The sequence below is a fragment of the Pongo abelii genome, chromosome 10 (genome assembly GCF_028885655.2).
Source record: "Pongo abelii isolate AG06213 chromosome 10, NHGRI_mPonAbe1-v2.0_pri, whole genome shotgun sequence".
Classification (NCBI taxonomy): Eukaryota; Metazoa; Chordata; class Mammalia; order Primates; family Hominidae; genus Pongo; species Pongo abelii.
Genome location: NC_071995.2, coordinates 28,957,695 through 28,974,849, shown reverse-complemented (window position 1 = coordinate 28,974,849; position 17,155 = coordinate 28,957,695). Strand labels below are relative to the sequence as shown.

General features: G+C 37.6%; 1 protein-coding gene across 18 annotated transcripts in view; it reads right to left on the bottom strand.

The window, feature by feature from the left end:
- LOC100444041 (liprin-beta-1) overlaps positions 1 to 17,155 on the bottom strand; it is a 176,320-nt gene that overhangs the window by 29,814 nt on the left and 129,351 nt on the right. For 10 of the 18 annotated variants that reach the window (XM_009247578.4, XM_063711726.1, XM_063711729.1 and 7 more), the window contains exons 6-10: positions 15,963 to 16,076; positions 13,667 to 13,798; positions 8,994 to 9,086; positions 7,078 to 7,192; positions 2,909 to 2,970 (exon numbers count right to left, since the gene is read on the bottom strand). In XM_009247578.4, the coding sequence (XP_009245853.2) occupies positions 2,909 to 2,970; positions 7,078 to 7,192; positions 8,994 to 9,086; positions 13,667 to 13,798; positions 15,963 to 16,076 (516 nt within the window). Of the gene's footprint in view, positions 1 to 2,908; positions 2,971 to 4,962; positions 4,996 to 7,077; positions 7,193 to 8,993; positions 9,087 to 13,666; positions 13,799 to 15,962; positions 16,077 to 17,155 lie in introns of all 18 variants that reach the window. The other 8 variants (XM_054527029.2, XM_054527032.1, XM_054527031.1 and 5 more) reach the window with 1 other exon arrangement.

The following is a 17,155-nucleotide window of genomic DNA, read 5'->3' as shown; positions in this document are numbered from 1 at the left end:
TTCATCTTTTTTCTCTTTTTTTTTTGAGACAGGGTCTCGCTCTGTCACCCAGGCTGCAATGTAGTGGTACAATCTTGGCTCACTGCAGCCTCAACCTCCTGGGCTCAAGTCATCCTCCCACCTCAGCCTCCTGAGTTGCTGGGAGTACACGCATGCACTATGCCCAGCTCATTTTTCTATTTTTGTAGAGATGGGGTTTCACCATGTCACCCAGGCTGCTCTTGAAATCCTGGGCTCAAGTATCTGTCCACCTTGGCCTCCTGAAGTGCTGGGATTACAGCCATGAGCCACCATGCCCGGCCCCAACCTTTTTCTAATTTGACCTCCATATGGCACTTGACTGACCCCACTCTTTCCTTCTCCTTTCACTTATCCATCCACTCTTTCTTTTCTTCGATTTTTATTTCTCAGTCCTTTGACCAGATAGCTGTTGAACTTCCATAACCACCATTATCTTCTTGGACTATAAAATGCTAGAGCTTCCAGGTTCTGTCCATGACCCTCTTTGCTTTTCCCATGTGCTCAACTGTGTTATGAAAATGGCCTCCCTAGCGCCTCCCATTCTCATTCTGGGCCTGGCTATGTGGCTGGCTTTGGCCAAAGAGATATCAGCAAATGTAACTCAAGCAAAGGCTTGAAAAACATTTGCCCTTTGTGGCTGCCCTGTGATGTGGCTCTAAGGAACCCTGAGGAACTACGTGAAGAAGTCTAGCCTAGTCTACTGGAGGATGGGAGACCATCTGGAGAAGAGGCTAGACCTCCCAGCTGGGGCCAACCTAAACTAGGCTGTCAATCACTGGACATGTGAGTGACACTATCCTAAATTATGCATGCAGTCTCATCTAAGCCACCAGCTGACCGTAGACATCAGCTAAGCCAGCCAAGATCAGAAGAATCACCTAGCCAACTCACAGAAGTATGAGAAATAATAAATGTGGCCTGTCACAAAGCAAAAGCTAACTGACACATAAACTGTGGCTTAGTCCCCACCAATCTACAACTCTACATTTCTCCTAAAATTGATGGGTCTCACTCCCCACGAATCTATATTTCTACATTAATCTTAAAATTTAGATTCATGTTCCAACTTTCTGTAAGAAATCTCCTTTAGAATGTCCCATAAGCATATTGAATAGACTATATCTACAATTAAGCTCATTCTTTCCCTTCAGTATTTGAGTCTGTGCTTGCATTTCCTTAACTCCTTAAGAGAACCATCCATTCACCCAGTTGCCCAAACCAGAAACTTTCTCTCGTTTTTCAAATCCAGAGATCTTAAATCTTGTCAACCCGTAAATTTCTCTAAAAGCTCTTCCCACCTTACCACTTCACTGCTATTGCCTTACTTCAAGCCCTCTTCATTTCTCACCTATTTTAACTGACTCTTAACTGTTTATCTGTCTTCACTCTCCCATTCTGGTACCAGAGTTAGCTTTCTAAAATGGCAATTTAATCATGTCACTGCCTAAGGTTTACAAGCTAAGACCGACCCTAAATCAAGAGCATGGTGTACGAAGTGGCCTGCCCCCCAATTTAGCTCTGTGGTAGGCCCCACGCCCCTACTCCACCTGCACTTCATGTTCCAGCACAATCCCAGCATGCACTGCGCTGTTTCAAACCTGGTCTCGAGACAAGTTTTGATTCATGGACCCTTTGCCTAAGAAGCCTTTATTTTCCTGATGAACAACTCTTGCTTTTCCCCAGAATTTGCTCAAATTATCTCCTCTTTGAAGTCTTCTGAATCCCCGACCCCACGAGGAAGTTATGTTACGCTGGGTGCTCCTCTAACAGTTTGAGCATCTCATAAGCCCTCATTCAACACTGGGAATTTTGTTTGCTGTTGCTTTTTGAGGGACAGAAATGAAAACAAAATGAATTTCAGTGATTTAAAAAAAAATAAAAGTTACAGTGGGCAGCTTGCTAATTACTTTTTTTTTATTCAACAGTGGGAAACATTAGCAAAAAGGAACCTATATGAGCAGGTATGACAATCAGTTTACTTCCAGGCAATAAAGAGCAAATAAAGAGAATGCAAGGCAAAAATAAACAAGGAGATAAGAAAAACAGAATAGTCAAGAATGAGAGAAAGAAACTTACGATGGGAGAAAAAGATCAAGCTAAAGTTCTTTGACATTTTGTTGTTTTTTACTTCCTTGAAATTACTCTTCTTTTTGGGAAAATGTCTCCTGGTTCTATTCAGGCAGATAAGGGGAGAGAAGTTCTGATGACATCAGCTGAACACAGCTGCAGCTGCCTACTAGATACGTGGATGGTCAGGTAAGCCACGAAGAAACCCATTGCTTTCGTTCAGTAACTGCATCCCTGCCCTTAGCAGGATGAAACATCAGATGTGGATAACAAGAACCAACTGGGGGGGAAAACCTGTGGAAACCTTGGAATGCAGCCAGTGTAGCTAATGTAAAGCCTGTGCCGCTGTTTTCTGGTATTTAATCTCTCAGGAGAGCAGAGACAATCACAGATGTGAAACAGGCCAGGAGTATAAAGGAAATAATGAGTAAATGGAGGACAAAACCAACATGACCATGAAGCTGAGGCTGTCAAGCTAGCTCCTTCAGGGCCCAGAGGTTAGCCCAGAATTTTCAGTGCCCATATACAGGATATACTATGGAATGTATCCTCCCTCTTACATGTCATGTGAATATGCGGAACTGATCAGAGAGTTTGAACATTTTCTGAATTCACGGGGGCAGGAGTTCTCAGTGGAGCCAGTGCAGCTCCTCCCTATTCCTGTGCATACAGCCCACCTGGGAGTGTGCACACCTGCCCCTCACTCCTAGCAGTGTTCTGGGCATGTTCTTTTAAAATGGGATAGCTCATGAAATTGCATGGAATGGTCAAAATGGTGTTAAAAAACATCCACACGTATATTTAAATTTCATCTGGATACCTTTTCTTCATTTGCTGCCATCAAAGACTCCACAGCTTTTTTCATTTTTTGTACTTCAATGTCTGAAAATAACATCAAATCAGAAGTCAATTTAGTGCACATGTATGACAGTGATACGAAGTTATTTACTCTCCAGACTGAAATATTTTAAGGTAAAGATGTTAACGATTTCTTTCATTTATTCTTTAAAAAGGGCACATTTAACACCCATATTCTCTTTTGGAAAAACCTGAAAAGATGGACATCTTCTACCTCACCTGAACAGTTGCCACTCTAGAAAGAAAACAAGGTTGTGTGAGAACTAGCTATCCTCTCTTAAAGCAACAAGAGAATCTTCATGAGAACACTGAAGATGAAATTTCAGTGCTATAGTAATAAAAATATAACGTTTTTAAAACAGGAATCTATAAAGCAGTGCGTGAAAGCCATGAATGGTATATATAATGACAAAAGCAGAGAAAATGATAGTTATAACCAAGATAGAGGCATGAATGAACGGTAAGTGCCTGATGGCTTGTAGTATTTACATAAGTAGTCATGCTAAGAAGCTGGTTGTAGTTCCATACGTAAGGATAATAAGTACTTTGCTTCATCTATAAACTTCATTTCCAATACTACCTTAAGATAGATTTCAAGACATAAAGGCCAAAGTAAGCTGAATGTGATTCTCCTTAAAATTTGATATTCAAATACAAAAGCATGTTACTTGAATAATAAAAAACTTAAATATTTTAAAGATGAAAAGTCACTCCAGGGCCTGGTGCGGTGGCTCATGTCTGTAATCCAAGCACTTTGGGAGGCCAAGGTGGGAGGACTGCTTAAGCTCAGGAGTTTGAGACAAGCCTGGGCAACATAGCAAGGCCCTGTCTCGAATAAATAAATAAATGAAAAGTCACTCCAAAATGAAATCACAAACTAAAAAATTCAAACAGGAAAAAAAAATCAGCTAAAGTTGCCTGCTTCTGAGAAAAAAAAAATTACTGAAGATAATACTTTTTTTTAGAGACAGCATCTTTCTCTATCATTCAGATGGAGTGCATGGCACAATCACAGCTTACTGTAGCTCTGAACTCCTGGGCTCCAGTGATCCTCCCACCTCAACCTCTTGAGGAGTTGGGATTACAGGAGTGAGCCACCATATCCAGTCTTCTTAAGATAAGTTTTAAAACAGTGGTGCATCATTCAGCATTGGTGTAACATTTTCAATTAAGATATATTCTATAGGAATTGAGAATTTAACGTCTGGGGGAAAGAGCCCCTAAGGAGTTAATTTTTTTTTTTTAAGAGATGGGGTGTCACTGTTTCCCAGGCCGTGGTACAATGGCAAGATCATAGCTCATTGCAGCCTCAAACTCCTAGATGCCTGGGGCTCAAGTGATCCTTCCACCTCAGCCTCCTGAGTAGCTGGGATTACAGGCATGCACCACCATGCTCAGCTAATTTTAAATTTTTTTTGTAGAGACAGGATCTCACTATGTTGCCCAGGCTGGTCTCGAACCCCTGGCCTCAAAAGTGATCCTCCCACCATGCCTGGCAGGATTTATCTTAATGTTGCATTAAATATTCAGGCTCCATTAATCAGCTGGATTCAATCTCTGTTGTAACAACAGAATATGTTCAAAGGAGCTTCTAATAGATCTCAGACAAATAGTGGACTTCAAAACATTGAAAAGCAAAGGCAAATTTCAAAATTATCTTTCAACTCTGGTAAACCTTTAAAATCGTGAGTTTTCGTACTATAAAAGTTATTTTCTCCTCTGATCCTGTATCACCTAGACTGCAGGGAAAACATTTTTTTACATCCACAATGCTGTGTGCCCTGTTGTACCCTGTAGAGCGGAAAGGTTGAATCAGACAAAATCTTCAAAATAATCTTTTACCTTATTGTTTTATTATCCACCCTCTATTGTGTACACTCTGAAGAAATGGAGGGCTTATCGATGAAGCAACTTTACATCTTTGGTGAGAGAAATGTTTTAAAACACATGCAAAGAACAGTCCAAGGTAGTATTTTTGGTGAATGTAAAGGCTGATGGAAATGCACCAAACCTTACTTTTTTCTTTGAGCTTCTTTTTAAAATTTTCATCTGTGCAGGAAAACCCATCGGATTGGAAGTTAGCATACATTACAACAATAAATAGTATTTTTAAATCACTACTATTTAGTCTCCTTTTACCTAAAATAAAGGAAATCTAACCTCATAAAAACTTTTTCAGCACTATTTTGTGACTGCAGGATTGGTAGTATAATAATGCTCTGTGTGAGGTTAGAAAGAGAATATAAGACCTAAATTTGAGTTACTACCTCTGTCACTTCATTTTTCTGGACCTTGATTTTCTCACATTAAAATTAGGTTTGTGGACTACAAGCACTTCTTATACCATAAATGATGAAAACCTAGTTAATGTCACTTTGTTTTTATATTTCCATCACAGTTTGATACCTGGTCCTCCTGAATGTGACTAGAACACTGCTTGTGTCACATGCAACTCACCACTCAAGTTCAACAACACTGAAAGGGTCTATCTCCTGTCCAGTAAGATGAGTCCACTGAGGATGCAGTTAGATGCTATCCCAATATCACCCTGACATTAGCTTTCTAAAGACTTGCTCTCAATCCCCGTAGTTAGCTGGTGGGCACTGGTAACACGAAGTTCCCAGGTTGGTTCGGGTCCTCAGATCAGACTTTGGGTAGCATTACTCTAATATCTTCTAGCCCACAAGTCCTGTGATGCCATTTTATTCTTTATTTTTTTTTCTTTCAGAGACAGGATCTTGCTCCGTTGCCCAGGCTGAAGTGCAGTGACACAGTCATAGCTCACTACAGCCTCAAACTCCTGGGCCTTAAGCGATTCTCCCTCCTCAGCCTCCCAAGTAGCTGGGATTACAGGAGTGAGCCACCATGCCTGGTGAAATTTGAAATTTAAAAATTTCAAATCTTCAAAAAAATTTTTTTGTAGAGACAGGGTCTCATTGTGTTGCCCAGGCTGGTCTTGAACTCCTGGCCTCAAGCGATCCTCCTTCCTCAGCCTCCCAAAGTACTGGGATTACAGGTATGAGCCATTGTACCCAGCCCATTTTATTCTTAAAACCCTAAAAACATGATCAGTATGACCTGTTTCTGAATGTCCCTTACCAATACACAATTATATATATGCCAAACAGTAGGTGATGGGGTGGGGCGGTGAAGCGGTTGGCGGTGAGAATCCATTTTCCTCAGGTTTGATGAATTTTCTGACGGACAGGGAATTGTGATACCTACAGGTATATAAGGCCATGGTATTCTAGAGCCAAGAAGGACTTTAGAGATAATCTAACTCAAGTCCCTCACTGGACAGACAATGTTACTAATTTTCATAAAATGGATAAAAATGTAACAAAGCTACACTAACTGGAATTTGTACTGTTTTGAATGACTCAGAAATTGCTTTGGTATCTCATAGTGCCACAGTCATCATTCGTAATAACAAAGAAAGGTTAAATTTAACCTAGCGTTGTCAGATGTTATGCACATTACATTTCCAAATATAATTTTAAAAATGTATTTCCTTTGGGCTATTTTCTATCATGCACAATCTGCTTTGTTAGAAATTATGCTCCATATAATACTCAGAACAAACCTCTTCTGTTATGAAAAAAGATTTGACAAATTCATGCATTTTTCCAAAAACAGAATTAGCCTATTTTTCTAAAAGGTGTAGGGCTCAATCCCTGGTATAAATTTTTTACTAATTTTTCCAAAGATACAGAACCATTTTCTCTTCTCTCAAAAGGGCAGAACAGTTTCTAAGTCCCTTACTTTATCTAATTTCAGTTCTGAGGGCAACGATCCTGGGACACAGGGATGGTTCTTTTTAACTCCTTTGGCATAAATTCCCTTGCATTGCAATCGACACTAGTCCATCCTTGTAATGAGAATTTACAGTCTAGTAATCTTAAACACCAAATAAAGTACAGAATTCCCCTTTTCCAGCTGCTGAAGAGGAAATTAATGGATTCCCAGTCACAGTACAGAGTCTTGGAGAATTCCCTGTGGTTCTGGGCCTGGCTGGATTCCGCTGCTCTTTCTTTGATGCTAAAACTACACATTGACTATCATTGGTTTCTTTTACAGATTTTGGAGGACTTTAACAAAATGAGATGACAAATGTGAAATATATCTTCTTACCTCTATCAACAATTTCAACCCCTTCTCCTTTCATCTTGCAAACCAATTTTTCTTGTAGCCTTTTTACTTCAGATTCCTTTTCTTCTAGTTGTTCTTTTAAAGATGCCAGTTCATCCTACAAGTTACAAATTCATTTAACAATAGCAGATCATGACTAAAAGAGAACATTCAAAGAGCATATTAGCTCTTTAAATCAATAATCAGGTTTTATGAATGAAACAAATCTACTAGAATTTAGATGCAAGCATCAGAAATCAGACAAGGGCAATGAAAAGCAAAAAGCAAGACTATTAGTAGAAGTCCTGTTTATAATAGTTATGGTATAATTATTTCAAGTTTCTTTGTAATCAAATTAAAAAGAGATCTTTTAAAGAGTAATTAGGGATGGGATAGCCCTAAGGTTTAAATCTTTACATTAAATTAAAAATATAACCAAGTTAATCAAAGAAGATAATCAAATTAGATACTTAGTGTCATAAAAGCAAAATAAAATGCAAATTGGAAAAGACTAGCTTGACATTTATTCGGCATTTCAAGTTGGCACTCATGCTTCCTTGACGAGCACAGAGTTTCATTCATGGGTAAGGTAGCAAGTCATGAACAACTTTAGCCAAATCAGGGAACTAAATAATTCACCCTCATCACTAAGATAAAAGGACAGAATCTTCTACAACAATGGGAAAAAATAAATTTAGAAAACAGATAGTTAAGCCCTCTTTTAATTTTTAACTATACAACTGTGTAAAAGATTTCAAGTCCATCCTTCTATGTACTCATGTTTAAATTTTCAGTTTCCTTTCAGTAAAGAATTAGCTTTAGCAAACAAATTTTGCTGGCTGTACTTAACACAGAAAATACAGCTACGCAATGCTAAGAAGTACAGCTTTATATTCAACATCACATTTTACTTTCAGAATCTCTAAAGATATATTTATTACATTTAGTACTATGAGAAGATGTAGTTCTCCAATGAAGCAAGGCAGCTGGCCCTATAGTTTTGACTTCTGGTAGGAGCAGAGTGGACAAGTACAAAAAATCTTCAGTAGCACTGGCAGGAAGTGTGAACCTGTTCTCACCGTGCTGCTTCTCAGCAGTCATTTCTATTCACAGCCATGATAATGTCAACTGCTGTACATTTACCATCAAGAAAGTCCCTAAAGAGGAAAATGACCTCTACTGTGGATACGAAACAGAATTCTTTCACAGGTGAATGTTTACAATTATTTTACTAGGCTTGGGTCTCAGATAGTCTAAGAGATTAATTTATAAATTCTTTCATTTTACCTGTTTATTATTTTTCACCAATTATTTCATGTATTTCTGAAAACAACATCAGGGATCCCATTGTCCCTTCAATCTGCTTGAGGTGATTTTTAATCAACAGGTGACACACACACAGAATGAATGCACATGCCACTAAAAACATCATCACAGCAAAACAACACAAGCCAGAAAGCAACAGGCCATGGACCCCATCACCCAACGTCTACTACACCTTCAGTGACTCCCATTTTTGTTCCATCCGCTGCTTTTCATACTGCATCTGACCCACCTTGATTTTCATGCTAGAAAGTTTGGCCATTAAAGACTGGTAGAGAGACAGAGGAGTGAAAGAAAACTACAGATAGAAAAAGACAAGCTAAATAACCAAGAAAACAGTATCAGTTTATAAAGGAGGTTAGATACAACTCAGAGAAAAGGCAGGTTATGTTCTGTCGGATGAGTTAAGCCCTTGTTTTTAAATTCGGATCAGTGGTGTTTAAATTCAAGGTTTCCAGCTTGGGGGGAAACTTCATTTACTTTTAAAATACCTTCTTTATCATATATTAAGTAGAAAACATCTTATTTATATTATTGGGCATAGATGAATAGTGGAGCCATTTGTTTGAAAATGTTAACCTGTGAGAAAAACTTACTTTAGTGGATTTAAGCTTTTTTTCATACTGAAGTCTCTCACTGTCCATTTCACTAACTTTTAACCTCAAATCATTGATCTCCTGAATCAGCCCCTGTCCAAGAAGAAACAAGAAAGTACATTAGGAAAGTGGTAACACAGTTACCTATACCTATAAAATAGCAGCTTGGAAATCTTAAGAAGTCATCAGCTCCTAGGGTTAAAGTTGTATGAATCAGATGAGACAAATGGAAATAAATGTACCTCCTTAAGAACGAAAGCATCTTTCCATTTAAAACATTCCTTTAAATCCCCAATGCGTCTGCCTTAAAGTGATGGGCTTATGAAAATAAAAGGTGAGTATAATTTTGATTAAGAAAGGCAGCTTAATATCTATTATTTGTCAGATATTTCTATCCTAAAAATGACTCAATGCTATTTCATAGAGTGCTATTTCTATTCTATTTCATAGAATGCTATTTCATATTTTAAATATACCACATTCTTTAGTAAAGCCATTTACCTTTTGAACCTTCTCAATGATACATGGCTATTCAAAAAAATTTGTAATTTCTTCCTTTGTCCACAAAAATATGGATTGCTCGTCAACCCAATATGGGAGAATGGAATGAAAATTAAATCCTTTAAGCCATGAATCCTTAAGATTCATGAAACAGCCAGGGAAATGTTTTATTTTTATTAAGTGAGTAACAGGAACATGAGAATAGTCAAATCAGTTTTAATTTTGAGGACTATTTTAATTATTGTCATATATAACATCACAAAGTTTCTCAACTATTCTCTAATCTCTGGGTATGTGCATACATTTTAGCAATAGTGTTGAATTTTTATTAGGAGATTATCAGGGATTGAGTTTACTCTAAGTCTAATGACAATTCTCAACTGGAAAGTGGATGAGGGCCCTGCAGTTCACCTAATTTTATCATTAGAAAATGAAAGAGAAACCAATCCTAATGTTTATATGACACAACACAATTTTGCACCTTTTCTACTGCCACTATATTTTAGTGCTACTTTTTAAAGAACAAATTTGCTCACAAAACTTGTCCAAGAGCCCAGAGAGTAGGAAAGGAAATTAGAGTGTTAAGCAATATTAACTCCTCCAAAAGAGATACTCAAATACCCTGCGTGGGAGATGACTTATTTTTACTACAAGCCACAAAGATCCCTACAATGGTTACTATATTTTTGCTTCTCTCTCCCTCTTTTTTTTTTTTTTTAAGATGGAGTCTCGCTCTGTCACCCAGGCTGGAGTGCAGTGCTGCGATCTCAGCTCACCGCAACCTCTGCCTCCAGGGTTCAAGTGATTCTCTTGCATCAGCCTCCCCAGTAGATGGGATTACAGGCACCCACCACCATGCCCAGATAATTTTTGTATTTTTAGTAGAGACGGGGGTTTTACCATGTTGACCTCGCTGGTCTTGATCTCCTGACCTCAAGTGATCCGCCTTCCTTGGACTCTCTAAGTGTTGGGATTACAGGTGTGAGCCACTGTGCCCAGCCAGCTTCTCTCTTTTTACAAAGACATGCATGTATTCCTGCATCACAAATTCATAGACTACAGGACAAAATTATCCACGAATGCCAAAAATTACAAGTAGAACAATGCTATAAGAAATAAAACTTTGTAAATAGAAATTATTTTAAGCTTCCAAGTGTAATGATTCAAGTTCACAAAGGCTAAGAGAAGGGATGCTACAATAAAATACACTTCCCAGTAAACCCTTAGGCTTTTAAATTGTGGTCTCTTATAAAATGGGGCAAAATATTACCTATCATAGTTATACAATTACACCTTAATAATGGCACAATATTTCACTTAGATGATATCTATTTTCTTCTTATGAATTAGGTCAAAAACTGTTTGACGTTATTCAGTAACATATTTGTGATTCCTCAACTAACAGGTAAGAATTCAAGTCTAAAGAAAAAAATCAGCTTTTCCCAGTTACCTAAACTAATCATCCTTGCATAATATGAGTCCTTAGTGATATTCATCAATATGATCTTTCTAAATATATATTTTCCTACTTTCTCATTGCTAAGAAATACCATTGAATTCTTATCTGCTATTGTATTTTACCGCTTCCTTTCTTCTTTGCTGGTGCAAAGAAGACACCATTGAAAAAAATGGAATTGTAAACTGGGATAATTTATCTGTTTTAACAAAAAAACTACTCAACTATATTTCATGGCAATACTTTAAATATGGTCTAAATTTCCAACCTGAAATAAATCACATCTTCCCCTGACAACACAAGCTGGAAAATCTGGAAATGGCTCCCCAATGTAAAACTTTAAAAAACAGAATACAAACTATTTCAATCAATTTTTTATCAGAAGTTCAGTCCTTTTAAAAAAGAAAATTCCTGTTCCCTTTCTCTTTTCCCTTTCAGAGAACTCAGGGCTCTCTCAGGAACTCAGTCTCTGACATGTATGCTCTTACCACAAGGGGGCACTGTTGAATGATGCTAATCATCTCCCATTAATTCCAGGGACAAGTCCTGAATCTTCCAAAGTTTAAAGACTTGTACCCTCAGTCCTTTGGAAATGCCTATACTTCTTCCCCATGCCAATATTTTCTTGGAAATTAATATCCAAATAATCTAAAATTCTAAGAGAAAGTTAAATATTATGGATTCATGAAACACCCAGGAAAATATTTTTATTAAGAGAACGATAACAAGAACATGAGAATATTCAAGTTAGTTTAATATTGAAGATTATTTTAATTATTTTCATATGTAACATCACAAAGTTTACCACATATGCTCTAATCTCTGGGTATGTGCATACGTTTTAGAAATAACACTGAATTTTTATTAGAAGATTATCAGGGATTGAGTGTACTGGAAGTTTGATGACAAGATCACTTTGTATGTGATTGAGAGTGCATGAGTGAAACAATGAAAAAGTCGGAGAAAAGAAATTTGATTAAAAAAAGCAGCCAAACTCAAGGGATACAAATATTACCCTGGGCTCTTACAAAAATAAGTAACACATCTACTGCAATTTAGTCCCAACATTTGGTTAACATCTCATATACAAATTAAGTTAACAACAGGTGAATATTTCCCCTTGACTTTGCGGACGCAATGTGGAAGACTACCTCTATCCATATCTACCATCAACTCTTCCCTGCAGCAGAGCTAGCTCCACCGCCATGTTGTCCATCTGTTGACTGAGTTTTACTATTACTTTATCCTGCGACTATGGGGTTAGGACCTGACAAAAAGAGGGGAAAGAGGAAAATATCAAAGAGATTTTTAGAGAAAATACAAAACCAAGAATTTTAAATTGAGTAACTTTCTAAGTCCTGTTTTAAGAGCCCCAGCTTCAATCAAATGAGAAACATGCTCACATAGGCGACTGACAAAGAGTTTTAAGATTAAAACATGGCTGGGCATGGTGACTTATGCCTATAATCCCAGTGCTTTGGGAGGCCAAAATGGGAGAATTGCTTGAGGCCAGGAGTTCCATACTAGCCTGGGCAACACAGTAAGATCCTATCTCTAAAAAAAAAAAAAAAAAAAAAAAAAGATTAAAAGATGAACCAAATGAAGGATTTCCTTTTGCTATGGAGGAAGCAAGACATATACCAAGACTTTCCACTGTAATTGAATCTTTGACAGAAAATTTAATTTTGAAAATAGCAGTGGAGTAAAACTTGTTATTTCCAAATATATAAAGAACTTTCCTATAGTGGATAATGTATGTAATGCCTGGTACCATGCTGGCTTATAGTCAGCATGAAATACATGATTGAAATAAAAACAGAAGGGAAAAATAAGTAAACCATTTTCTCTCCTCTCTCCTTGGTACCCATTTTCTAACCCAGCATGACACCTTTCCATACTCCAACCAAGGAAACAAAATAGGAAGAAAAAAGAAGGGGAGATGGCCCTCAGAGAAAAGAAATTTCTGCAACTCTTTATACTTCATTTCAAACGTATATTTCAAATGGATACGCTCTCTCCACCAAAAATCAACAGAGAGGTTAAGAACTTGCCAAATGTCACAAAGCAAACAAACTAGAAGGTCTGAATTAACAAAATAGAACAAACAATAAAGCTTGTTAAGCCACTAAAATGGATACTTCAAGTTACAGAATGTACCCTGATTTTTGTAGAAGTACAGTGAGTCTTATTTAATTGGAATGATTTACATGTGGAATAGACCAAAAGTAGAAGGCCAAATTAAAAGACCTCAAAAAAGCTCTGTCTGTGATTTTGTGAGTATAGAATGTTAGCATGTTTGCTATACAGATTTTCAAAATCCAATTACATAGTAAATAATCAGTGTGCCTAAATAATAACTACTAGTGAAACCATGTATTTAAGCCCATTATTTACAAAATTAAGAAAACCAGTATGGATGGACGGATGCTCCAAATATCCTAAAGTCAAAAGCATTTCTGAAGGTTAATAAAAGGATTAATATTTCATATCAAAAGTCTAAAAATAAAAATTGCCATTAGCATTTAGTGATAAAAAGTCAATGTAATGAAAGATTATTCTTAAAATGAAGCAGGATGAGGGTACATAGTAATTAACTGCCTTCCTTGCACACCTCCGGGGGATTTCAACTTTGCCCTAGGAATGTAAGTGTGTCAGAGACAGAGACAGAGTGACAGAGAGAGAGAGAGAGAGAGGGAGGAGAGACTGTATCACTCACCTCTGTGTCTCTGAACTTATCTTCATAATCCAATCTGTCCTTCTCTACAGCTGTCAGTTTCAACTTCAAGTTAGATATTTCAGCCATCAGATCCAACTTCTGAGTTTCTAAGGATGTCCTACTTAGAAGCTCCTATTATAATTTAACAGATACATTCAAAAAGTCTTTTATTATAAACAGGTATGTGAATTTACCTCATTTATGATCGCACAAAGCAGCACCTATCAAGTAGAGGATATAGTAAAGTATAATTACTGAATTCACACACTTTAAAAAAATTATTCACTTGAGGCTGGGCATAGTGGCTCACGCCTGTAATCCCAGCACTTTGAGAGGCCGAGGCAGGCAGATCGCTTGAGGTCAGGAGTTTGAGACCAGCCTGGACAGTACGGCGAAACCCTGTCTCTACTAAAAATACAAAAATTTGCCAGGCATAGTGGCAGGTGCCTGTAACCCCAGCTAGTTGAGAGGCTGAGGCAGGAGAATTACTTGAACCCAGGAGGCGGAGGTTACAATGAGCCGAGATCGCACCATTGCACTCCAGACTGGGCAACAGACAGAGATACCGTCTCAAAAATAAAATAAAATAAAATAAAGAACTATTCACTTTAGTTACCCTCCTTTGAACAGAAATAAGCACATGTCAGTTTACTGAGGGAGACATATGTTGTGTAGATACAGATGCATAAACCATATATATACTTCAGTCTGATGATAACATTGATGATGATGATACTATGTTTGCTCTGTGCCAGGCACCGGTTATACCAAATACTATTTCAATCCTCACAAAAAACTTATCAGGTAGAAATTCTTATTATCCTTAATCAAAAGATGAGGAAACATAGTAACAGAGAGGTTAGGAACTTGCCTAATGTCATACAGCGAAAAAGAAAAAATAAAAACACAGCAGGAATGGAAACCTACGAGGTTTTGCTCAAGTGCATACTCCATCCATGACCTTACAGAGCCTCTCCTATATGTTAGATATTTTCTTTTCTAATTTTGTGGGTACATAATAGGAATATACATTTATGGGGTACATGTTTTGATACAGGCATGCAATGTGTAATAATCACATCATGGAAAACGGGGTCTCCATCTTCTCAAGCATTTATCCTTTGTGTTACAAACAATCCAGTTATATTCTTATTTTCAAATGTACGATTAAATTATTATTGGCTATAGTCACCCTGACGTGCTACTAAATACTAGGCCTTATTCATGGAAACTATTATTTTGTACCCCTTCGCCATCCTCCACCTCTCCCTTCATCCCCCACTACCCTACCCAGTCTATGGTAACCAGCCCTCTACTCTCTATCTCCGTGGGTTCAATTGTTTTATTTTAGGATCCCACAAATAAGTGAGAACGTGAGACGTTTGTTTTTCTGGGCTTGGCTTATTTCACACATAATGACCTTCAGTTCCATTCATGTTGTTGCAAATGACTGAATCTCATGCCTTTTTATAGCTGAATAGTACTCCATTGTGTATAAGTACCACATTTTCTTTTTCCAGTCATTTGTTGATGGACATTTAAGTTGCTTCCAAATCTTGGTGGCTGTGAACAGAGCTGCAGCAAACACGAGAGCACAGATATTTCTTCAATATACTGATTTCCTTTCCTTTGGGTATATAACCAGCAGTGGCATTGCTGGATCACACAGTAGCTCCATTTTTAGTTTTTTGAGGAACCTCCAAACTGTTCTCCATAGCAGTTGTATGAATTTACATTCCCACCAACAGTGTACAAGGGTTCCCTTTTCTTCACATCTTTGCCAGCATTTATTATTGCCTGTCTTTTGGGTAAAAGCCATTTTAGCTGGGGTGAGATAGTATCTTGTTGTTGTTTTGATTTGCATTTCTCTGATGATCAATGATGTTGAGCACCTTTTCATATGTCTGTTTGCCATTTGTATGTCTTCTTTTGAGAAATATCTATTCAAATATTTTACCCATTTTTAAATTGGATTATTAGATTTTTTACTATTATATTTTTTCTTAATTATAAAACATATGCTATGGGTGAGAGGAAACCATCTGAATGCAAAAAAAGAAAATTAAAATAAGCCACAATCCTATTGACATTTTGCTCCAGATTCTAATTACATAAACACTTTCTATTGTGTGCATGTGTTTTGAGATTCTGCTACTCTCAATTTTTTTTTTTAAATGTGCTGGTCTAAATGAATCAAGAAACTTACTGCTGCATCAGAGCAAACACAACACAGAAATGCAGCATCTCAAGTAGTTCAGCAGGGAAATACCATCTTGGTTCTGGCCTCTGCACATACCTGCTGCAGCATTTCTTCTGTGGCATTCAACTTCTCTCTGTGCTCTTCAAGACAAAACTCCAAATCTCGAATCTTCTCTCCCTGAGCCTCCACCTGGTCTGTTAACACACTTACCTGTATTTAGAGCAAAATAATGCAATGAGTGAAAAAGAATTTGCGTCCCACTGCATACGTTATTTCTCTAAATGGAACAAAAAAAGGAATGATCCTATCACTCATATGGTTATAAAGAAAAAAAATCTGAGAAGTACCAAGAAGACAGTGGTCCCTCACATTCCTATTTATATGTTGCTATTTGATTTAAGGAGGCCTATACAATTTGAAGAAAATTCGTGTAGATTAGGAATGTACAATACTTTTTGGTTAAAGCTCCTTCAAGCATTTATGAGAGACACATGCACAGAAGTTATCTTTTTAGGGGAGAGGGTGGAAATAGTATAAGAGAGGAAACAAAGTTAATGTTTGAAATAGAAATTATCAAAATTTTGATACTTCAAGAAGAATAAGAAAAAGAACCTGTTCAGGGGTAGTGGGGAGAGGTAGCATGCATGGTGGCTCACACCTGTAATCTCAGCACTTTGGGAGGCTGAGGCAGGCAGATCACTTGAAGTCAGGAGTTCAAGACCAGCCTGGCCAACACGGTGAAACCCCATCTCTACTAAAAATACAAAATTAGCTGGCTGTGGGGGCATGTGCCTGTAATCCCAGTTACTCGGGAGGCTGAGGCAGGAGAATCGCTTGAACCCGGGAGGTGGAGTTTGCAGTAAGCCAAGATTGTGCCACTGCACTCCCGTCTGGGCGACAGAGCGAGACTCCGTCCAAAACAAAAACAAAAACAAAACCCAGGGAATTCAAATTCCATGAGCTCTTTGAAGATGACACAGATCACAGATGCGTTCAAAGTCAGGGGGCAACTCAATATACCCAAAGGTGCATGAGGAGCTGTTGGGCTAGTCCTTCAACTCTAGTGCTTATAGCAGATCTTTGAGTTTTTCCTCAATAATCATCACTCAGTAAATATACTTCAATTCATTTTGGTCAATATACCAAAGAAAAATGTTTGTCAAGCATTTAAAACATTATGAAGAAGCAAACTAAAAAAGCAAACTCAAATTTAGCCCACAAGGAGGATTCTACTCACTGTTTTGTTTTGTCTCACACAGGGTAATATTTTCAAAATTGAAAAATTAAAT